The following is a 24,336-nucleotide window of genomic DNA, read 5'->3' on the forward strand; positions in this document are numbered from 1 at the left end:
AGAAAAGAAAAGAAAAGAAAAGAAAAGAAAAGAAAAGAAAAGAAAAGAAAAGAAAAGAAAAGAAAAGAAAAGAAAAGAAGAAAAGAAAAGAAAAGAAAAGAAAAGAAAAGAAAAGAAAAGAAAAGAAAAGAAAAGAAAAGAAAAGAAAAGAAAAGAAAAGAAAAGAAAAAAGAAAGCCACATGGACTAAAATAGGAGGTAAAGAGACTAACAAATAACCCTCTGTTGCATTCTCTGGAAATCAGATGCATATGGGCACTCCTACCAAGTTATGAGTAAATAGATTCTACAGATGAGCTGAATCTTTACTGAATATATGGAAGACTTGAAGTCCCTCCTGAGAAAAACTGATTCAGTGCAGTTGCTTCCTGAGTTAATGGCCATATTGAGCTCTGGGACAGCCAGAAATTCCAAGAGGTTCTGATGTTACAATAAATCCAGGCAGCTCCTTTACTGAACAGCAAAGACAGGATACTTTTGAGCTGTGTCTCCTGAAATTGCCTCTTCTCTCAAGCTGCCTCCAAGCACATTCCAGAGTTCTTATTTCTGATATGATTATAGAAGGGTGCTTTGAACAGCGCACACAACTTATTCCCACCAGATACAGCAGACTTCCAGTTGTCTCTCAAGCACCCACTCTGCCAGCTTCCACCTCAACCACCCCAAAAATGTGAATGAGGAATTGTCCCGTCTGAAGAGCAATTTTAGTTACAATTAAGTGAAGTAGGGAATAGCCCACTAATTAAGGAGCAAGGTGGATACATGGAGAACAGCCCGTCAAGTAGGAAATGACATAAACACCTTTTCCTTTACTAGCTCTTCGTGCTCCTCAGCACTTGATTTGCAAATCAGGAGCAAGGTGGGAAGTCCAAATTCCCCAGCCAAGGTTCTCCCAAGGCCTAACTGTAGCCAAGACTGTGTTTCATCAACATTGTTTCATGCAGGGCTTCCTTCCTTGTTTCTACAGTTTATTATGTGAGTTTCTCGGTTCCAGTTTTGAAGTAAAGTGTAGGTTGCAATGCTGTAGGATACTGGAACTGTAAGATTAAACACACCATCCTACTTAAAGTTGAAGACCTGTGCTTACTGTAGGCAGTACACCTTATCTCAGTGAAGATGGTAACGTAAACTTAATGAAATCTAGGTGGCTGATCACAGCCCTTTCTCCCAGAAAAGTGCTGAGCTTTCCTTTCCACTTTTCCCTAATAGTTTCTTTTTTGATGGCATACGAAATACACCTTTGGGAGTGTCTGTACCATTGAAATCAAAGTAAGCAGCGTATGATTGAGACAGATAACTTTCAAGTTGGGCAGAAACTCACCTTAGTTCCAAGCATGAGATCATTTTTCTGTTGCTGAATTATCAAGATCCTTGAGATACCGAACCAGCTTTTTTTCATAGTAACAGCTGGTCTCATGTCACATCCTGGGACCAATGCGCTTACTTCCCCTCAGCTCAAAGCACTGCCTCAATCTGTTCTACTGCTGCAGTCTTAGTGCAGTAGTTCTGTACTTCTGCAGGCCTAGCAGATGCTATGCAGCTGTAGATCCTGACTCTCTACAAAATAAAACCAAACCAAGCAAGGAAACCACAGTACCTCAAATCCAAACAGTGAAGTAAACTGTGAGCATCAGCTAAGCCCTTCAGTACTGGGGAACGGCTGTCTTCTCATGTCACAGGATCCCTTAATTTAACAGTAGTTTATTTGGAACATCAACAGCCAGGGAACTTTCTCCTCAAGACCCAAGCCAAGCCCAGCTACTGAAATTGATTCTTCAAATTAAGGGAGACTGTGTTCTGCTCCAGAGAGCCAAATAACTTCTAAGTGCTATTCCAAAATGGATCAGAAGTCCCTTGCCTTTCCCATACAAGAATGGGAGGGTTGGTGTTGTAATATGGGCTGATTTATTCCATCTATGATATCATACTCTCTGAATTAAAAAACCTCACACAGCACAAATGTTAAAATATTCTTCATCTGCTACTAGCTGTGGCTTGGCCAGAAGAATCAAAGATAAATGAATTCTGAAAAACTCAATACAAAATGTTCTGCAAAGGCTGTTGCAAATGAAGGGCTCTAAATTACCATGTTTAAGAAGTAGTGGGGCTGCCAGCAGGAACCAGAGAACAAGTGGGTGAAAAGCCAACAATTTTCTCTCAGAACAACCTGCAAGTATAGAATAATACTTCAGAATAATACTGCCCAGAAATGTCTTTGTAGCACACAGAACACCTACAGACAGAAGAAAAAAGGAAGACGTAGGAAAAAAAGAGATGTTATGCAAGGCCACCTTCTACTTCATTTCAGCTCATACATATGTGCATAATAAAACAAACAAAAAATCCAAATATTTAATACAAACTGGAATAGGGATTATTTTGTCATTAAGCCAACAGGAAGTATGATTTTAAAATCCAGCACTAAGGTTTTTAAAGTAGAAAGTGGAACAATTTACGAGTGATGGTAACATCAATTTATATCTAAATCACAGTAACTGTAGGAAGCTCCACCTTTGTCCTCCACCTACAGCAGCAAGATTTTCCCACAGGAGAGGACAACAAATAGCAAACAGGTTTCAGTTGCTTGGGAAAATTGGGCAAGTAACTTACCTCTTTAACTCCATTTTTCTTAATTGTTAAAGTCTGCTGCTTTGCTTGATATGTGTAATTATGGGACATCCCAAGGTTATGAGCTGACTCTTTTCAATTTGCTCCCTAATGAAAGTAAATGCCATAGGGGATGTTTCTCCAGAAACTGGTGCGTAGAACATTGCTAGATTGTTAGAAGATATGCTTCAGTTCCTGTATTTCCCAAACTCACAAGGAAAAGCTGATAATGATCCAGGGGGTCCTACCTGTAAATATCAGCTTTAAAATAGGAAACTAGTACTCTAAATAATAAAACTGAGTACTAAGAAAAAGGAAAAAAAAAAAAAGTCACGAGGAATTGTGGTTTAAATACTAAAATATCTTGATTTGTTATATAGACCCAGTGATAATGTAATAGAGATATCTTTTAGACATGGCCTGTAAGGAGATACAACTACTATACCTTCGTAGAAGGAAAATAAATCACATCGTAAACTAGAATATATAATGCTATAGATATGTCAAAATTGCAATGCAACTTCAGATATTGTATGCAAACTCAAGTACCAATAATAATTCAGTATGGATTAGTTTTTTAGAACTTCTTTCTTCCCAGGAACAATTGCAAGATTAAAACAATCAAACAAAAAAAAAATAAAAAAAAACCAACCCCCCCAAAAAAAAAAAAAAAAAAACTAAAAACTGCATTACTTGGTCTAAATAAACTGTCCAAGTAGTATCCACAGTGTGCTTTTGGATACCAAGATTTTCACCATAGCAAACTTTCTTCTCCGAGAAAGTTTCATTTATGTGAAAACCATAAAAATAAGGTATTGTAGAACTTCTCTGGACAACTATAATCTCCTTTGACAGTTGTTTTATCCAGAGCACAGATGTTTGCCTCTTAACCATGAATGTTGGCTGACCTGCCCAAATCCCAATGAAAAACAGTTTTAAAAAGAAGCTTTCTCTGCAAATGGTTATGCAAACTGGAATCTTGATTTCATGTTAAAGTATACCCTCTGTCATATGCTCAAAAGCATCTTTTTTTTTTTTAAAAAAAAAAAAAAAGGTCAGAGAATTACATGTACTGAAATCACAGATAAATATTTGCTATACTGATGAGAGTATAGATTATATCCAAGGCAGTATTAGCAACTAAATCAAGACATAGATTGTTCTTTCAGATTTCAAATGACTTGAGGGGGGGGAGGGGGAGAAGGAAGGGGGGAAGGGGGGAAAACAGGAAACTGCTATTTAGGTCTGCGTTTTTCATTAGATGAAGTGGGTAACTTATTCCATCGAACCTTCTCCATAGATGTATACACAATGTAGTATAATCCTGGGGTAAAACGAACATAGAGGGAAGAGATGTGGCTGAAAAGCAGCTATTTATGCTGCTTGGAAGGCAGGAAGAGCATGTGAAGCCAAAAGAAAGTTACGGTAGCAGGTCACCGGGTGATGAACGCCTCTCAAAGATCATCATCCAAGCCTGCAGAGTCTGTAGCTTATGGTGGACTTACAGGTACAGCAGAAATATTTCTCTGCTAGGCCATGAAAACAAGCATGTTCCAGTTCCTCAAGGAGTTCCACGCGCAGGTCCAGTTTACCTTTCCGTAATCACACTATAACTGGTATGCCAGTAGCTGCAAGTTGCTGGAAAACAGCTGAAGCCAACTGTCATCAAAATGAGATCACTGCTTCCTTGGGACAAAACAATCTTTTTTTAGGGGTAGATGTGAGAAAACAATTGGCCATGTCCTCATTCCTTTATTTTACAGGAATTTAGTTTAAGGGAGGGGTTGAATCTTTTTTTAGAAGAGACATGATTTGGTATTCTCCTAAATAAAAACAGTTCCTGAAAGCTTCCAGCTGATAATCTCTGTACCTTCCAAACAGAGATACATTTTTAGTGAGCTTAAAGACAACAATAATGCTTGTTATCTTACCTAATTGTGTCCTTTTGTTTGCCCACAGGTAAGCACACATACATACAGATGTAATTAAGGGATGGTCAGAAGCTGTAGTGAATTGCTGCTAAAAGGACACACACACAGTAGGCACGATAACCCTCCTGTATCTTGTTTTCTTTGTATGGCTGAGATAACAGTTGTTTGATGTATCTTGTCAAAGGCTTGCAAGGTCTCACTGCTTTTTCAGCTCCTCTAAAGGGCGGTAACATTAGTTTTAACTTCCACAAATCCAGAAACATACATTTTGGTGGCATCAGGCACCACAGATTAACTACACATTAAAAGGACATTACAAATAATGAAACTCCTAAGGTACTTGAAAGCCTGCTGTAAAATGAATCCATGGTGATTAGTTTTTAATATTTTAAGATTTTTTTTGGTCATTTTTACACTATTAAAAGAGTGATGCATCAGTTTTAATGCAGACAATAGTGACATTATTCTATTTATAACTAAACAGTACTACCGTAACCTTTTCATTTTTAAACCCAGCTAGACAAGGAATAGGTCAAAATTGTGTTAGAGGGTTGATGCAGGGACAACAGGTATATTAGAACGAAAAGTGGTATCAATTTATTTCTGAAATTTTATACTTGAAGCCACAATTTATGTAATCTTGCAGGAAAAAAAGAAATGAACTGCAAAATTGCACAGCTTAAGTGCTATGCCATGTTATTTATAAAAGTAGGTCTTTGGAAATTCAGCTCAATTATTTTCTTTAATAATTACAGAAGTCAATTCTTCATAAGTGAAAATGAATGCCAGAAAGGAATAATTTTTACAAAATCTCAGAATAATGTAACTAGACTGTGAGTTATGTGTATCTTCTGCCTGTTGTCAAGTTTTTATTTTTATAACCAAACCTCCAAGAACTTTTTCTAAAATGTGTATGGCCAGACGATGCAGCTGGCAATAATGCAACTGAATACTTTATTACTGACAATGCAAATAGTTCAACTGCAGTATGACTCATATACATATAAATAGCTGTTTGTTAACAATGTACAAAGAGCATTTAAGCAATTTTTGACCCAGGAAAAATTCATATTTGAACAGTCAAAATATTCTGGGTCATGGCTGAAGAAAATCTTTTGTGGTTTATATAGCAAATGTGTGCAATGTGCCTGGCCCTACACAAAGTCCTGTCTTCCTTTCAGTAACTGTCACCATTCTTTATAAACTATGGCATTTTGTAGAATCAGCATGATTCAGAAATGGGATTTGTACAAAACAGCTTCAATTTCTCCTTCCAATCCTCACCTCAGACAGAAGAACTGGGAAAGAAAACAACTTTCTCTTTCCATGTTGGAGAAAAACTGCGTAAGCCAGTAAGTCAGGAACTGCGTTCTTACAGTTTGTGAGATTTCCTGCATGATGTTGCATCCCCATAAATGACTTCTGATGGACTACAGTAAAACATAAGAAGAGATCTTAACAGATACTCAATTCAGATGTCACACTAATGACCTAACTCTTTGCAAATTTTCGTGCACTATCCTTACATCATTTTCCTGTTGTTCCAGCCTCGTAGTACATTAATCTTTTCTCCCTGCAGGACACTAATGACTTCTATAAAAGGAGTTCACCTTTTGAACACACATTTATCCAGCATATTTCCAGTGTCTTTCTGGGAATACGCAGAGCCTAGTGACTGAATGAACATGAATAAAAGTGAATATTGCATTCTAAAAAAATGATAAGCAATGTTGAAGCTGTATGTCAGAGGCTGTAATGCTCTTGTTGCCTGCACAGTCCAAGTATTATCTTTATGATTTAAAAAAAAAAAAGAAAAAGAAAAAAAAAATGAAAGAAAAAAAGAAAACATGAAAAGTTCAGAGTGCAAATATTCTTTGGTTTACTCATAACAACAACAACAAAAAAAAGACACAGCAAACAGCAAAAACACTGGTAATTAAATAAACTACACATTCTTTATATGCTTCCTAATAAAAAGTCTTCAGGTGTTTGAAATGTATTAACTTCATGCTTTTAAGTACATTACAGTGTCTAGAAAGTCACATTTTTCTTTTCCCCAAGGGCAAGGCAGGGAGAAGATGAGGGAGAAAAAAGAATGAAAGGTAGGAGGGGAGAAGAGAACAAATTGATTCAAGATGTCACTTTTCCATTAGTTAAATAGCATATACCCCAAATTAATTTGTTTTCTAGATACATTGTACAAAAAGCAAACTGGCTTGGAATTTATTTTCAGATGCTTAAGCTTTCTGAATTCATATCCCCCTAATGTGTAAAATAAGCTGACCCACACCTTTGCAAAAATAATTATGACTTATTAGCAGGGTTCTAGAAATCTTAAGGAATTGCACAAGTCACTGTGTTTTACCTTACAATTTTGTACGTAGAGTTAAAATCACGTACCACAGGTGTTGTCTAGGGAGTACTTTTTTTCCAATTAGGCAATTTTACTGTAGCTTATTGTTTCTGACATAATTAAAGGAAACAAGGCATCTGTGTAGGTCTGTAAGGATCACTTAGTAGCCTTTCAGACATATTTTTCACCACTGAGCTGGAGATGAACAAACCAGTTCAGACTTTATGTGACAGCATCACAGATATTATGTAAAACTGAATGTTTCATAAGGTCAACACTAGGAAGCTGTGATCTGTGCAGTGCTTATAAAAGACTATAAATGAATCACATATTTATTTTACAAATAAGCTGAAGAAATGATAGACTACCATCACCATGTTAATTATTTACCAGCATTCCTGGACTCTGATCACTTATATTTCTGAAAATATAAAAGATTTGGATTGTCTGACAGCTTATCATTTTGTTTTGCATATCTGTCTTGCAAGACTCTTACTCTACTTGGACCCTTCTGTTCTATTGTCTTTATCCAGCTGTTTTTGTGGGCAAAGCACAGTGAAACAATGTCACGTGCTGTCTTTCTTCTATATGGACTGCAAATAGCAATAGACAGCTCATAACAAGGAATCAGTTTAATAAAGATCGTTCTGAAATATTTGTCAAAATATATATATATATAAAAAATCCCCAAAACGAGCAAAAAACCACCTTTTGCATGCTCCCTTATTCCTTCATAAATCAACAGTGTTCCATCTACAAATAATGCATAGGCAGTCAACTTTTATACAGGTACTTATATGTTCCCCTCATCTAGCATTTTGTTGACACCATCACAAAGTTTCTGCAAATGGAGTTTATAAGGTCCAAAGGGATTGTACAAGGCAGCCAAAAATTCACAATCAGAGAAGTGATCAAACACATTGTTGACCCGTCCATGTGACTTTGCAGTTAGGTGACGCTGAATGATCTGGTGAAGTAGCTCTCTACAGTCATTTAACAGTTTGGATAAAAAATTCCTGTCAAAGGTATAATCCACCTGATGGAAACTGACCACGGTCTTAGCCAGCTGATGAACTTTCTTCTTGAATTTCTCCATCAATGCTATTTCATCTTGATTAAATTGGTTGTTCCTGTAGAGAATTGCCAACTTGAGGACTATTTTAATGAGGTTTTTAATGATCTTCTCTGCTTCCTTTTTATTTTGTGTGTATTCCTTTGTCACTCTGTAGAGCTCATCTAAAACATCACTGCTTGTATCATCTATCAAAGTAGTTGCAATTGATTTGGATACCATTTTTCCAAGGATCTTCTTCTGGGCCTGAATGGCCAAACTTTTGGAATTGAAGACATCGGTGGCCACTAGAAAAAAAAAAAAAAAAAAAAAAAAAAAAGAGAGAGAGAGAAAAAAAAGAAAGAATGTATTCAGTACTTCATCACACACATACTACAAACAGCAAGCTAACGAGTATTTCTGTATGTATCCATTCATCTTACTCCCTTCTAATTACCACAGAAATAATGTAAACGTACTGCATATGGTAGCAGAAAGAAGCTTCAGTGCTAATATCCTGTTGTCTTTAGAACATTCTTTTAGAACTTTTTAGATTTGAGAAAATCAAAAAATTAGACAGAACTTGGTCAAAAAATGTTTTAAAATATCTCTCTGTATAAATACCTTTATACGTATGTATTGATGGCATTTCCAGTCTAGGCAACGAACCTACCCTATTCAATCAGATGACTCCTAAGTTTGATCTAATTTTCATACTCATAATGAAATCTGAAACTAGCTAATTTGGCAAAATCCTTTCTGCATTTTGCATGGGAATAGCTAAGAACTGGACACTAAGGAAGTTAAGAAACCATGACTAGTGACAACTACCAGCGCTACTCCATTAGATACAGTAAATCAATGTATCAACTACTGTAAATCTTTTTCCTTCTTAACATTTTACGTGATAAGTGAATTCAGATCCCATGTATGTGTTCTGTAATAAACATATAGGAAGCAAAAACCTTTGCTGAAGACAGTATCAAGACTTTCTGGATGCAATCGAAAGATGCTAATTTTCAGTGGGAAAGCAGGTATATATTAACTCGTCTATGTCCTATACTAAACGCAGAAACAGCCCAAAACAAACAGTCTAGGGTTTGCCATTACACTTGCTAACATCACCTCATTAAGGAACTGCTCTGTGATTTGATAAAGTAGATCCTACAACAGGTTTCTACCTCCAACACTATGATTGCTTACACAAATATACCCAATGAGGTTCCAGTCTTTGTGAGGCTTTGTCTTTTGTAATTTCTTTAAACGCTTTAAAAAACCCAAACGTTCTTTCACACACTTGTTCTGTGAAACGTTCCCAACCATATTCTCTCGTCAGTGACCACTATTTACTGCACCTTCTCCACCAAGTCACACGTGAATTTCTATTTCCATGGAGAACTGCCTGGGAGGAGGCTGCCTTCATGCTGTAGCTTTCCTGGAGTCTCAGGCAGATTGAAGGAGGGCTTCAGCTGTTTACATTTATTGCACATATGGAAGGTTTACTTTGCAAACACAGGGCCTGGAACTATATATATATATATTTTAAATGAAAACATAAACTCTGCAGATGCCAAACAGTAAGTTCCTGAAATTGGAAAAAGTTTCATTTTGACTGTTTGTGCTTGGGCAATTGGGTGTGTTATGACCCATGGTGCCTCTGGGGTTCCAGCAAGAAAAAGGAGCTTGTCCTTCAGGACAAGTGAGACACAAATCTGTATTTTTTCTTGATTTTTTTTTTTTTTTTTTGAGAAACTTAGTAAAAGGCTGCTTTTCTATGGTCTCGGAAACTTTCAAGAGAGTTTGTTTCTTCTTTGGACTTTTACTGCATACTTCTTTTTGAAGCACAAAGTGCTTGAGTGCGTTTTAAAAAAAATCTTTACAACATGAGGACACACAAAAACCAAAGATCCCATTGTTAAGTATCTTGGGTAAAGCACCCAAGATCATAAGATGGACACGTTTCTAAACCACAAAGATTCAGGAAGAAGTTAAAGATGCTAAGCAGTCAATCTGAACTGAAAACATTTGATTCAATGTTTATGTTTTCAAATATAAAAATGTAACTCCTTTACTCAAATAAAACTAATCGAAACATTTCAAAATAGTCAAATACATTCAATAGCCAATGCATTACAAAGATCTACAGATAAATGTTAGCTTTTATTTTTCTCTAAAACAGGAATATAGATGTTTCTTTCATAACTTTGCTTTCTTAAAACCTTCCAATTTTCTAGCTGTGCACAGTATCTTCTTATGTTCCACAAAGATACACAGATGATTGCACTAATACAAGTCACTATTTCTTCCAAAAACTTGTGAAGAAAAACAAACACACAATACAACCTATATTTTAATATATTAAAATGTTCTTCCCCAGGACACTGTAAGTATTCTTACAAAATTGTAACTATACCACACAGAACACTCCATTATAATTAAACAGAAATCAGTACAACCTTTCTCCAGCAAGTCACACAAACACTCAAATCTGGTTCTTACACTTTACACACATTAACTCAGAAAGTATTAATGTTAAGCAATTCAAAACTTGGCCGTTTTCTAAAGATTCAACAGTTTTGCAAAAAAAAAAAAAAAAAACACACATTATGTAATTTCACATTTGACAAAGTGGAGCTCAACGTGCAATCAGCATGCTATGCAGAACAGGACCTGCTCACTTAAAAGAGGTATTACGATCTTAATGGCAATTCTAAAAACTGTTCACGTTTTGAGACAAGGCAGCATGGCTTACTTTCTATATAGTTAGCAATACAGCACTAGTCTACTTCTTTTTCTGTGTCATTACACGTGTTCTAATTAGATGGATAAATACATAAATTTCATACTTCAGTATTTCAGTCAGTCAAAAAAAAAAAAAAAAACCATAAGCTGCTTTTATTTTGTATTTTTTCCTCATCACCCATGTCAGAGAGCTGAAACATACTTTGCAGACAAATGTTTGAATACAACTGAGTTTAAGGAATAAGTTCACAGAGCTTGTTCAGACCCAGCATACATACATGATTCCTTTAAAAAAATGTAAAATTATTACTTACTTGTTCAGCAAATTGAATTGATTTTGTTAATGCTGATAGCAGAAGCGGGGGAAAATAAGCCAGGTGAAGACCGGCCTAAGACTTATTTACTCTGCTAAATCTAACGCTTGCTTTATCACGCACTTTGAAACAGTGTCAGAAGTTATCACGGAGCGAACATATTTTTTTCCCCCTCTCCATTAGAGCCACTCTTCTCAGCTACCTTTCTCTTCTGTCCGAATGCTTCATTTTACTTTGGCACCTCAGAATGCAAAAAATACATCGCGGTGGTTTCACTTCCTTGAAAAGAGAGCTGAAAGGAAATTGCACTGCTGAGCAAGCAGTGCAACGCCTGTACTGCTAACCGGCAACTGCCGCCACAGGCAGACCAGCAGGGAGACAAGCAGCCCCGGGACTCGATGGGCCAGGGACCTGCTGGGAAGTGGCCAGAGCCCTTTGCCATCCCCTGCACCAGCCGGGAGCTGCACACCGAGGGTCTGGTTCAGCAGAGGATGCAGTGACAGCAGCAAGGGGCTGCCAGCCCCCAGCTCTGCGCATCAGGCGCTCGCCGTAGATGCTCTGAAATCTCAGATGCAAGCTCCAGAAAATAAGCATGCAAATCCACACTTAAACAGCTACCTACAGGGGCCCCATTTTGTTAGGGTTGACCATATACGTAGCCACCATTAAGGAGAGACTGCCATGGGTGCTCAGTGTGCATACATATCTGGGTACATCTGCTTTACAGACAGGTCCCATCCTTGTGCTTTAAAGCGAAACAATGCCATCTCTCTGGTGGCCTGCAGCGTCCCCAGAATTTGGGCAGGTCATCACACTAATTTTAGGTATCTTACGTAATGCTTTTTCTCATGACTCTCCTTTATTACAGCTTCTATTGCTTTGCTGTGCAGTTTTACACTTCACTTTTAAAAGATATACTGCCATAAAACACCCTTTAAGAATCCCTGGGATGTCATTTTCTGCACAAGCTACACAAATAAGCAGTTCTGTGAGCCTGCCATGATGATGTTCAGTGGAGCCATCCCCCTGCAGAGCAAGGGGAGACAGTCTCTCAGGGAGAAACCCACAAGATTTTAGCAACAGGAACATCTGAAAAGTCTTTTCATCTGTTTATGACTTAGAGGAGCAAAGGAGTTGCTAGAGACTGTCTTCTGCAAAGTTGGGAGCTTATTAATTACAAAAATTCTTAATTTTTGCAAAAACCGGTTTGCATGTTTTACATTAGTATTTTGTAAATTAAAGTCAATAAATGCTAGAGATGTAGTATTCTGGTTGTGTTTTTCCCCAAAAATGTTATCTTAAAACTGTGTTTTCCTTAAAACTGTGCTGGGAAATGTGAACTTTCAGTGAAAACCGAGAATGCTGGTTTAATAAACTCTCAGGAGAGTGGTATAGAAGTACTACAAGGCTATCACTTATAGCTGAGATGCTCATTTTTCCCCAGAATGGAAACCAGTATGCCTCCCTCTGTACTGTGGCAAATACCTATTACCAAATACCCTATTTCTCAATGCCATTTATCCTAAAAAAAAATATACTTGAAAAAAAAAGTTTAATCAGATGATTTCACTGCCTTACAGCAAGGCAGAATCTCTTTTTCCACAGGGTAACGGTCAATGGTAGATGCAACAGCACTTGCAGGGAGGTGTATTCAATCTCATACATAATGACAATGAACACTTAATCACTGAGTGTTTCTAGGCTTGTTATCATAAAGATGGACCTGAAAGAAAACAAAAGACAGTAAAAGCTTCCAGGGATCCCTGTTAGGACACAGGCAAGTCAGCAGCTGACTTTTTGATATGGGTTGTTTTTCTCATGTATGTGCTCAGCATGTTGACATAACAGTCCTGGCTGAAGAGAGAATTTGTCTGCAGAGCCACTCTTAATAACACTGCTGCATGAGACTGCTTTCACTTTAATGATGGTTGACATGCCATGTACTGCACTGGTAGCATGCAATGTCCAGAAACCTCAGGGGTTTTTGGGTGAGGCACAAAGGACACTTATACAGGGTCAGGGAAAAAAAATAAAAAATAAAAAATAAAAAAGAGCATTTCAGGCACCATTTAAAAGACGGTATCACAGAGTTTTGAGAAATGTGGCAACTGATTTCCTGCCTGGCTTCCTGTGTGGACATGTGTGCTTGCCTCTGCACCGACAGCGGGTTGCAGCTGAAGCAAGAAGCCTGAGCGTAGTATGAATCCTGTGTCCAGTCAGACTCCTGGAGTGGGAGAAAATCATTTCCCTGGAGGGAGACAACCTGAAATCTAGCATTGCACTTTCCAAGTATATGTGACCACGAGTCACACCCCTCCAAAATCCTGAAGTCAGCCAGATACAAAGGGATAGAAAAAGCTACTATTTTTTCCTCTGCCTTCTGTTTTGCAGGTCTTTACATATTTGTGTTTAAGAATGATAAAAGCTAGAAACCTTTAGAAAATAAATGCACTAAGAAATAATGCTTGACTTCATGTATAGACACATGACTTCAGTAAGTTAAAGTTCCAGCAGTGGTCAACTGCAAGAGCTAGCATCAGTGAACAACAACTGCTGGTGTACAGAACAGGCAGGAACAGTCACAAAGCTGTTACCAGAGCTGTATCAACTTTCACAATACAGCTATTACGTAAAGATAAGATTAAAAGTGAGTGGTAGAACACAGACTAAAAATTCTTCAGATATAAATAACGTAAGCCGATTTCTGTCACTGACACCACGATGTATATCTTCTTTTTAATAATTTTCTAAGGGAATGAGTCATGGCTTCAAAAAGCTTTTTTTTTTTTCTGTTTTTGTTTTGTTTTGAACAGAAGAGTCAGTGTAATTATTCTAGCCTGTACGAAGGTTACTCCTAACCCATACAAAGTGCTTCAAAGTTTCTTGGGTAAAGGGTACATTAAATTTATCTTTTAAAAAGCACAAAGTTCTTGCAATGTGAAAAGCATTCAAAAAATGACTATTCCCCAAATGGCCACTTCAGAAAGTCAGCTGTTCTTTCTATTTGCAAATGTTTGTTCATGCGCTGGCTTTCCAAAAGCTGATGAAAATACAGCTTGTGTGAGATGTGCAAGACCAGGCAGCTCTGGCAGCTTCCACTGCTCAGCCTCGGACACTGGGACTCCAACCTGTAAGCTGGCTGACGGCAGGAGTGGAAGAGACCAGGGCAGACATCGAGAAAACGACTGGAACAGGACAGATGGCCTGGGCCAGCAGCATTGGGCAGCAGAAAAAACAGAGGGCACACAGCTACGAGCTGAAGGTGAAAGGGGAAATAACGGCTGAAGGAATGACAACAACAACAACAAAAATAGAGTCCTATTCACAGGGAGAAAAATGTATTAAGAGAAGCAAAACTGAGCTGGTGAAAGAAAGGGGTATTTATTTATTTGGCCTGTTTTCCTGCAGGCTTTGCTCAGGGAGCCGAGCCCGGAGGATCTGCCGCTTCCACACGCTGCAGGGCACAGGAGCGCCATGGCCTACTTCCTGCCCTGACGGCAGCAGTGGTGGCTGAAAGGAAGCTGCTCGTACAGAAGCACCCGATTCTGGTACAAAAAGTGTCAGGAGGAACACCCAGCCTTTCCTACGACAGGACACTGGTGACATTGCTGTTCCCTCAGAAAGGTGAGGGAACCTAGAGTGCATTATCGTGGGCCTCAAGCCTGTGGAGCAGCCCTTAACCTGCCCTCTGGTCCATGCTGCCACAGGCCTCACCGGACTCATTTCTTGTACACATTTCCCCTTCTTTTGGTTCAGGTACACAAGGTCCGTACTTGAGAAGCCAAATTGTATTTGGCACCTTATTTTTAAAAAGGGAGTTTTATTTTTGAGTATTGGTTTAAACTAGAAAACAGTTCAAACTGAAATTTTCAACACATGCAAAGCATATGTTCACAAATAAACCTTGCCTACAGTTTTCTCAGTAGGTACAGTGACTTGTACGAAATTGTCACCCACCATGATCTTCACCAACTAAGCATACTACAGGAACGTTAATTAGTCAAGCAATGTGTACTAATTTTAACATTCATGCTGGAAGATCTTCAAAAGAAAAAATAACCAATCTGAATGAAGCCAAGCCTAACACATAGCAAATATTGCATGAGCAGCCTTACTGGATTTGGAAGTCATCTCTGAGGCTGCAAATACTCTGAAGCAATGGTTAACCAAGCAATTTTGGAAAAATATCTTGTTAATCAAGCATTTTTTTGGAAATACTTGGCATGTCTAATCTGCACACTCATTCTGAAAGTGAGCATACATTCAGCAGCATGGAACTTGGAAAAGGTAAAAGAAAAGCTAGCAAACACCACAGGGAATACCTTTCCTATCTGATGAAGTCCTGAAGAACTCATTACCAATAGGTCTACAAAACACATTAGATAGTTCTATGTTCCTTATATTTCTATTTAATTCATTGCTTTAGTGTATTAAAATGCCTCAAATCTGACCAACAGCAAAAGAACAAAAGACCCACTTTCTAGCTGCTGCAACAGAAACCATGAAAAACAGAAAACAAAGGGTTTTTTATGTTGGTGGGTTGTTGCTTTTTTCTATGACCAAAAGGTAAGAAGAATTGCCAAAAAAAAGTACCTGGAGGTTAAGGTTGGGTAGTGTGGCAAGGAAGGATGCTATTACCAACAAGAATGTATGTGCAGCATTTTGCAGTCCCATGAGAGCAGTCTGTGCCAACGAGTTATTCTGGTTTTACATGGTGGTGCTTCCCACAGCCACCCTGTGCATCACATGATGCATGCTGTAGCTGATTTAGAAATTTTAAACACCTTCTTGAAAGCTTTTTATCCTAGAGCCTCTGTATATACTTTAATTAATAGTGCAGCTTTAATAAGAAAAAAAAATAACATTAACCTCTGATGACTGCTGTTACAGAAGCATATTTTAAAATATATTGGATATTAAAAAGAGAACAAAAACACGACAGTCAAAGAGAGAGAGGTCATGAACTTAATTTGGTATTTCACTCCTTTGCCACCATTTGCTGTCCTTGCTGGAATGTTACAACAGGTGCTGCGATATTAAATATGAAGCTTGTATATTTCAGCTGTTGGTCATTTCATGACTACTCCAAGTTCCTCTTTATCTACCAGTATGCAGGTGTCCATGTATACTCAAAAGCAACAGTGCTTTTCATCTTTTCATCTGAAACAAAGTGTATCCTAGGTCATTCCTTCAGAACAAGCAAATGCAGGCCAGAAAATGTATGTTTTTGTCCAGCCTTTGAAACATACACCAAACCACAGCAAGGCCAGTGCCAAGCTCCATAACCCAAGAGGCACTTGCAATAAAATAATCTGGTCATTACAATTGAATCTTTTACCAAAAGTTAAAATTTAAAAAGAGATGTCTAACTGGTATTACAACCATGCCAGCAAAAGGAATGTCTTCTCACAAAATAATTAAATAAACAAATAAATAAATAAACAAATAGCCGTAGGCACAAGACATTGAGATGCTGAATGCAAGAGGAAAAGCACTGAGACAGGCTGCCCCTAGGAAACTCTGAATGCATGAAGACCATTAATTTTTACCCAGGAGAGGGAAAAAAAAAAAAAAAAAAAAAAAAGAACACGGTAGGGGAAGTTGAGGACACATGTGGCAAAAATACAACCAGCTGACACCTGCCCATAAAACAGAGAGAAGATGGCAATCTAGCCTTAGAGGAACAGGTAAATCAATTACAAGAACAAGACACCAACTTGGTAGTCAAAATGCAAAGAGCATATCTTTTGAATAGCATGTAAAGAAAGCCACAGCAGAAGAGAGTTCAAATGACAGAAAGGTTTGAGAGTCTTTCACTGACTTTGAAAATAGTTAATAATGCTTTTCCTGTATTTCTAGTTCCAGTTCTCTCTTCTTCTCAGCTTCAATCTGTATGCCACTGTTTGCATCCTGCAGACAGGATGGGACTCCACTGTTTTCTCTCCTTCAGTTCTAGGTTGAAAGACAACTAGTGCTTTGTTTATATATACTACTCTCTCATCTTCCACCAGTTGCCCCAAAAAACTAAATGATACCACCACCACCCCCCCAACACACACACAAAATTTGTCTTCTTTTTCTTTTAAAAAACTTATTCTGAGGCACCAAAGACTGCCACATTTACAGACCAGACACAGAAAAAAGAAGTAGTGATTTCCAGGGCACTTCTTCCATACCAAAACTGGAATGCAGATTATAAAAACAAGGAAATATGCCATCTAAGAATTGTACTTATCAGATACCTGCCTGGGATACTGGTGATGCTCTTCAACTCTTTTGCTGCCCATACAGTTGCAGTTTTAGTTTTATTTTACACTATGTTTTCCAGTTTTTATAGCATGAAACATGGTATCTTTTCTGGCATGAAAAGCTCGGTTGTACATAGACTACACGCTTTGTTTACTCTTCTGCACTAGTCATTTGTTGTGGTTCTGATTAGGAAGGATTACATTTGATGGCCCTAGTGGCCTTTTCCTTTCCCACTGCTAACATATTTCCTTCACTTTCCACTGCCACAAGGAACAAAATAAATTAATACCTCAGTTTTCATCCTTTATCCTAATGTTAAGTAGCCTGTTCACTCTGAATACACATTAACACTACCAGGACTTCTGCCCAAACTTCCAGCCATGGAATCAATGGATGAGAGTATTTTCTCTCCTTTATTCTCTTTCTCCCTTGCTGTCGGTTCAGAACAGGTTCCTCTAGAATTAAAGGCACAGTCTGTCTCTTGGAGCTTTGCTGTGATGTATGTTTGTTTTCACTTGGTTTGCTTTATGCCTGGCTTCTCCAATTTAAAACCAATGCTCAAAACAGGAAAAAAAAAAAAAAAAAAACAAACCCGGGGGGGGGTAACGCTTTCTAGGAAAAAAAAGAAAAAAAATAATTTTTGACTTAATCTATAGTTCTCACTTAGAGTTCTCAAGCACAATTGCTAAGACTGTCAAAATCTACCTTCACAAATGTGTTAGAGTTTGGTTTTGCTTTCATTGATGTTATTAAACCCTAGTAAAATAAAAAGCAAAAGAAAAAACTGGACCTTTAATACCAGCAACTTGTTCTTCTGTAAAATTAAATCTTATGTTTAAATATCATGTATTGAATATCATTGAATATCATTATCTTTTTTGTCTAGAAGCAGCATTATTTTTCTTCTGTAGAACAGAAAAGTTTCTGTTGTAGACACAGAACCTTGACCGATACATAGCAAGGCAACAGCAATCCAATTTATTTTTAAATCTTGTAAATATTGACTAAATACTGACTAAAAATAGGTGGTCTCCAGAGCTCCTTTTCAGCCTCAAATCTTCTGTGAGTCTAAAACCTGGATCTATTTTGTAGACCCCTTGGGGCCAGTCATAAGAGATTAAGTACATAGTTTTTTACCACTGTTAACTGTAGAATTTAAATGTTCACTCTCTTTGTACTGGCATCAAATGTTATTTTTAAGCAGCCTATGAACAGCACTGATCAGCTATGAAGTGAGACACACATGACCTTCCACCATCAGGAAAGGGTTTTCTAGCTTGAGATTCTCAGGGTTATTACCCAGAAAGAAGGAGGGAATGCAAATTTGAATTCTAGAGAAGGAAAAGCCGCCAGTGGTGAAAATAAACACCATCAATTTAAATTTCAAATTGGTTGGGTGACATTTTTGTACTGTCAGATGAAATAAAACAACAACAATTTCTTTTCACCTCACCATGAGGTACTGCTGTCCTCACAATGAAGTAATAACCAACAATGAACTATGCACATCTTAATCCAACACAATTCTTATCTGTGCCAATTGATTATAATAGCAACTGTTCGTTGCAAACAGAGGCTAGTTTAAACATACATCCTGGATGTCTGGCATCACAGACTTTCAAATTTCTAGTCCACAGTACTTAGGACAAGACTGTGAACTTGGTGAAGACATATGACTGGTGAAGACACCAGAGCCATAGTCTTCACTCTTTCCACTTCCTGAAGGATGCAGTGTTTCTGTTCACAGCTTCTCAAACTCATGATTCATTGTTTCAAAATATTAGTAGCTCAAGATACAAAGACTAAGACATTATTTCTCAGTCAATATTTTTAACACAAATCTTTTACCTTAGGTAAACATTTTATCTTTTGTAAATGGGAAAAAATAGACCTGTGTATCAGTAGATTCACCAGTGTCACTTATTCATTTTGCTAACATTCAACCAAAAATTTCTTCTTTCTATAGACTTCGTAGAATAACTTGCTAAAGCAGACATAGTAAAAACGAAAACAGATCCCAAGAAAGTTTTGAGATTTAAAACAATAGATTTTCTACACTTTTCAAAGCCAAAGTTATTCCTATACTCCTTGATGAAGTTAATTAAGTGGAAGCTTGTCTGTGCACGCACTGATTCAGTGCTTTACTAATTCCTGTATGAAGTGCAGTGTAAACATTCTGGGATCAAGACTTGAGGGTACCACATTCTTAAAGGTCTACTGAAAACACAGGTCAGCTTCCAATGCCTTAGGGAAACCTGCAAGTACCTACCTTCACAGCTAATTAAAATATGTCTTACGATACATTCCTGGATTTCACACTACAAACCTTTCAAGGACAAATGCTCTCAAGTAAATGAAACACTAACTCTCACTTCACTGCAATTTTGTCTCACACTGTAAAGTGCCAGCAGGAACAGGACTCTGCAGAGACACCAACATTTATGTATTACCATGTCAAAACAAAAAGTAGCTTTCTCTCACTGGTGTGCAAGTAAGACCAGCTGATAGTTTTTTATTGACCTGTATAGTTACAAATATTGATGCTGAGTTTAGCAACATGTAAGGAAAAAGATTTCCAAATATTTTTTTTTACAGCAGGTATCCAATTCTCTCTGCATTGCTCCTGCTGAAACAGATCTGCAATGATTTTTGATCCCAAGTTCTCCAAATGCAATCTGACATCAGATGCAGAGGTGTGCACTCCCTATTTTCCACAGTTAGAGAGTCAGGCACTAGAGACCAATACCGAAACATAACTGTGGCAGAAAATCAACTGAAGAAACTGAACCAAAACAAACCCCAAGCAAGGCAGGGAATCTTATGAAGAAAAGTAAAATTTATGAGAAAATGGCAAATGTAGAATAAAACTCTTAAAGGATAGGATTCTCATTTTCTGCCATCCTCACCCAAAACAAGATTGTGCCCAGCTAAGACCAAGTTTAAGGCTTCTGCTTTTGCTGACACTGTGGTTACAAGGAACCAATTTGCTTATAGTCACATGTGTATCACTAATCACACAATGTTTTGTTCAGTAGTCATTATGGAAATGTGTCCACAAAAGAAAAACTGTATACATAACAAATAAATAAATAAACTCAGCAAATCAAGTGGCACAGACAGATAAAATGTGAAAATGTGTAATTTTTATATTTCCACTCTAATATATATATATATATTAATATCAGTATATATAAAACTGACTTTCAGATTGGAGCTATTTATTAATGCGGGTACAGTAAGTTTAAGCAAGTTTCTTACAAAGACATACACAGCACCTTTTCCTACCAACCAAAAGTACTTCTACTAGGTAGTATTGGACCTATGAAGTATCAACCCAATGAATAAATGTGAAAAATTATTCCTTGAAGATGAAAACAGATTTCAAAACAATTTCCAAATAGACAAGATTATTTTTAGCCTCCTACTTCTATTGAATGTGATGTATGGAAAAACAGAAGTGTTTTTTCAAAAAGCAGCGTAGAAATTATTTAGTATTCTTCATAACTTTATGAAATGCTCTCCACTTACTGCAGATTGTAATATTACTGTTAAAAAAATCAGTCCAGAAGGCTGAGATAACACCTGGATAACACCTGGAATAATACAGTCTTCATTTGTTTTATGTTTATAGAGATTCTAAATGTTTGGAGGAAAAAAAAAAAAAAAAAAGAAAGAAAGAAAAAAAGCAATTTGTTTCTCAATAAGTAGTATTTACAAAACCTTATGAAACTGTCACATTTAACAGAAGATTTGTCCAAATTATAGTTACCGATGAAAGGAATGATGTGTGCTTTTGAATAAGGGAAACAAATGGCTATTGGTATCTGAGTATCACATTTGCCTTATGCCATCACTGGCGCATGTATTACAAAACACTGAGTATTCTTAGAAGCCATTCCTTTAGCCAGCTCGCATACTTGGAAATAATACTGTTAAGGAATACAGCCTTTCCAAATGTAGGTGCAAGGTACAACACCCAACTCAGTAACATGGAAAAAAAAAAAAAAAAAAAAAAGTCAGAATGATACAAAATATCATCATCCTGTCTGTGAGGCGTTGTGCCCAGTTTTGGGCTCCCTCACATCTCTGCCAAAGGAACTGTCAAACTGAAGCAAGTCCATGAGAGCCACCAAAATGCTGAGGGAGCTGGAGCATACAATACAGAGGAGCGGCTGAGAGAGCTGGGTTTGCTCAGCCTGAAGAGGCTAACAGGAAACCTAACTGGTACACCTGTCCAACAGGATAACTAACTGGTGAACCTGACTAACGGGAGACCTAACTGGTACACCCAGCTTGTTACTGAAGGGCTGTAGAGAAAAACGAGCCAGGTTCCTCTTTGACTGGCACAGCAAAAGAGCGAGGGAGAGCGGGTGTGCTGCAGCAAGGGCAGTTCTCGCTAGATGCAAGGTAACAATTCTTCACAGCAAGAGTGAGAGGTGCAGTGCTGGCGTATGTTCCTAGAGGAGCTGTGGGAGCACCATTCTTGATGACACTAATGATTTGAATGGATAAAGCCTTAGCAACTTCAGCTAACTCTGAATTTGGATGCTGCTCCAAAGCTGCCTCTGCACTGAGTGGGGGTCTTGCCTGATGACCTCCAAGAGCTCCCCACAGCTGACGTTAGTCTGTAGCTCTCTGTCAATGCCTGCCTCTCTTTGTGGGACTGTATCTTACTCACAATTAAACACTTAGGTCCTGCAGTTCACTACGGATTAAAAGATTTGATTGCATAAACGTAATTATCTTAATGGAATTTTCTCAAAGCAATGTAGCATTCAACCCAACAACTGCAGCTAAATGATTAACCAGTTTAGAGCTCCAGTGCTTCCCCGAAGGAGCCTACCAGCTACAGCTAGTGCTTATCCCCCGGCCTCTGCTCAGATTACTGCCTCGCTTCCTCATCTGCCCCTGCTGCACAAGGAAGAGGTTGCAAAGTATGTGGGGTATGAAGAAGAGCAAAGTGTTCAGCAGCAGACAGCTGCTGGGTATGGACTCCAAATGTGAGACAAGCGAAAAACACTGGTTCAAGCACATCACATGTTACGCCTGTAGAAGAGGCGATGGGAGCTGCCATCTAATCCATTCACAGATAGGTATTACCCTGACTCGGCCAGGGCAACACAATCAGACGTTCTTTCAGTTTTTGAGGGGAGACATGCTGAGCTCCTTAACAGCTCTAAGCCAGTGCTCTGACTGAGAGCTGCAAGTGCCTACATCAAGATGTAGCTGCAGCAGCTGTATTACAAACCAGAGAAGTTGTATCTCCCTCCTCAAATCCCTTTATCGAGTTCTTTGTATTCTGCTTCATTAAATGAACAAACCTCCCAACTGTATTAAAAATTCTAACGGTTTTGACTTGCCTGGTTACCCTGATCTTATTTCCTCCCAATGTCCCATTGTTCCTTCTTCATTAAGGCGATAATTCTTGCTTTTACTTCCACCCCCACTACCTGCATCTTTGGCAATGTTTTCCCCAGTATGTTTGTGGTCCAGTACTACAATGCCACTTGGTAATTATTCTTTCTTTTTCAGATTTTTTTTTTTCCTTTTCTATCTTTCCCATATTAACATTAAATATTTTGCCTTTAGCTTCTCCTATTACTCTTGAATTCTAATAACCTACAGGAAGGATTACATGAAATGCCACATTGTTAAGCATTGCTCTAACTCACAGAACTGTGTAAACGACATTTATGATGCCACTAATCTCTTAAATCTCTTCATCTGCAGCAGGGATGCTATCTATGCAATAAAAAGTCTTCAACTGACTAATCTAGATCTCGGACACATCCACTGGGGCCAGTAGTCTGAAATTTTCAGACTGCTCTCAACAAAAAGCTCCTCTTTCAACAGCCATAACATTTTACGGAGATTTTTGTTATGACAATGGAAAGTAGACAACGAGTAAGCAAAACAGAGCAAGCCCACATTTCATAGTCTGGAGGGGGCAGAACTTGAATTTAATACATGGGGTTTAGTACTAGTTATTTGTGCTGCTTCTCTGTGGCTTTGTACAGAAAATTGAGCTCTACAAAAAGGAAGGAGATGATCTCTGACTTTGGGAGCTGCCAAAGCTACCACAAATCACACAAAACCACTCTGATTTGGATTCAAAGAAAAGAGAGAAATTCAATTTCTGCTTAAACTTACATTTTTCATTTCATTTATTCTAATTATGACCAGAAACAGACTGTAGCTTCAAATTTTGACATGAAATGGGGCTGCTGTCATCTGGTACATGTCACATTTAAGTACGGGTAACATTTTACTCGCACAGTTTGGACTTCCCCATTCACCATAACAAAAGCAGAAAAAAACGTAACAAGCACTGGCTGTGGAGATCGTGGGATGCAGAATCCTGCTCGGCAGACTGCCAAGGGTGCTCTGGGTGCAGTAAGTGCCCCATAGGAGCAGCAGAGAGTTTGTTACTTAAATGAAGATTCTGCCCTGGAAGACTTTCAGTGAGAGCTCAGTGCGAAATGTCAAAGCAAATCCATGACTGCGTACAGGAGGGAGTATTTACTTCACAAACCAGAGAGTGCACTGTGATGTTATAACCTCCATGTCTGTTCTCTAAAAGGAACAAAACAGGTGAGCTCATTCCTCAGTAGTCTCATTTGGATTAAAAAATGCTAATTGTGTCTAATAAAGCTCTGAGCACTTTCAGGAATGCAGAGAGATCTCTCTCCCACGAAATGTGGTATTTAAGTGTGACAAAGGTGCAATGCAGGCTCTCAATGCTTCTGAATTTGTAATACATTATCCATTGTTTCACAGGCTATGTATTACACTCCCTCTGATATCTGCAGTTATTTTTCTTTGAGATACTGTATTTCCTGTTGTTGTCTACTTATCCAACACAAAACCTGTAGAATGAAGCTGAAGTTTTCTGAAGTTTCATGGAAATCACTATTTCATTCTATTGAAGAAATATTCTTTAAAGAATCCATTAATACTACAGTAACTTTAAAATGCATTTGCATGTATTTAAGAAGGAATATTCATGATACATAGTTTTCATGTGAAACCACATTTCCTTTGGATCACAGAAAGGAACTAACTCAGGCAACAGCCTGAAACCATTTGTTAA

The 24,336-nt window shown here is 38.0% G+C and overlaps 1 protein-coding gene across 4 annotated transcripts in view; it reads right to left on the bottom strand.

Annotated features, from left to right (window-relative positions):
* Window positions 1-6,392: 6,392 nt before the first annotated feature.
* The window catches only part of TNFAIP8 (TNF alpha induced protein 8), a 64,925-nt gene continuing 46,981 nt past the window's right edge, over window positions 6,393-24,336 (bottom strand). For 2 of the 4 annotated variants that reach the window (XM_035310540.1, XM_035310539.1), the window contains exon 2: window positions 6,393-8,249. In XM_035310540.1, the coding sequence (XP_035166431.1) occupies window positions 7,684-8,184 (501 nt within the window). In that variant the 5' untranslated portion in view covers window positions 8,185-8,249 and the 3' untranslated portion in view covers window positions 6,393-7,683. Of the gene's footprint in view, window positions 8,250-10,997; window positions 11,286-24,336 lie in introns of those variants that run through there. The other 2 variants (XM_035310542.1, XM_035310541.1) reach the window with 2 other exon arrangements.

The sequence above is a fragment of the Oxyura jamaicensis genome, chromosome Z, assembly GCF_011077185.1.
Source record: "Oxyura jamaicensis isolate SHBP4307 breed ruddy duck chromosome Z, BPBGC_Ojam_1.0, whole genome shotgun sequence".
Lineage (NCBI taxonomy): Eukaryota > Metazoa > Chordata > Aves > Anseriformes > Anatidae > Oxyura > Oxyura jamaicensis.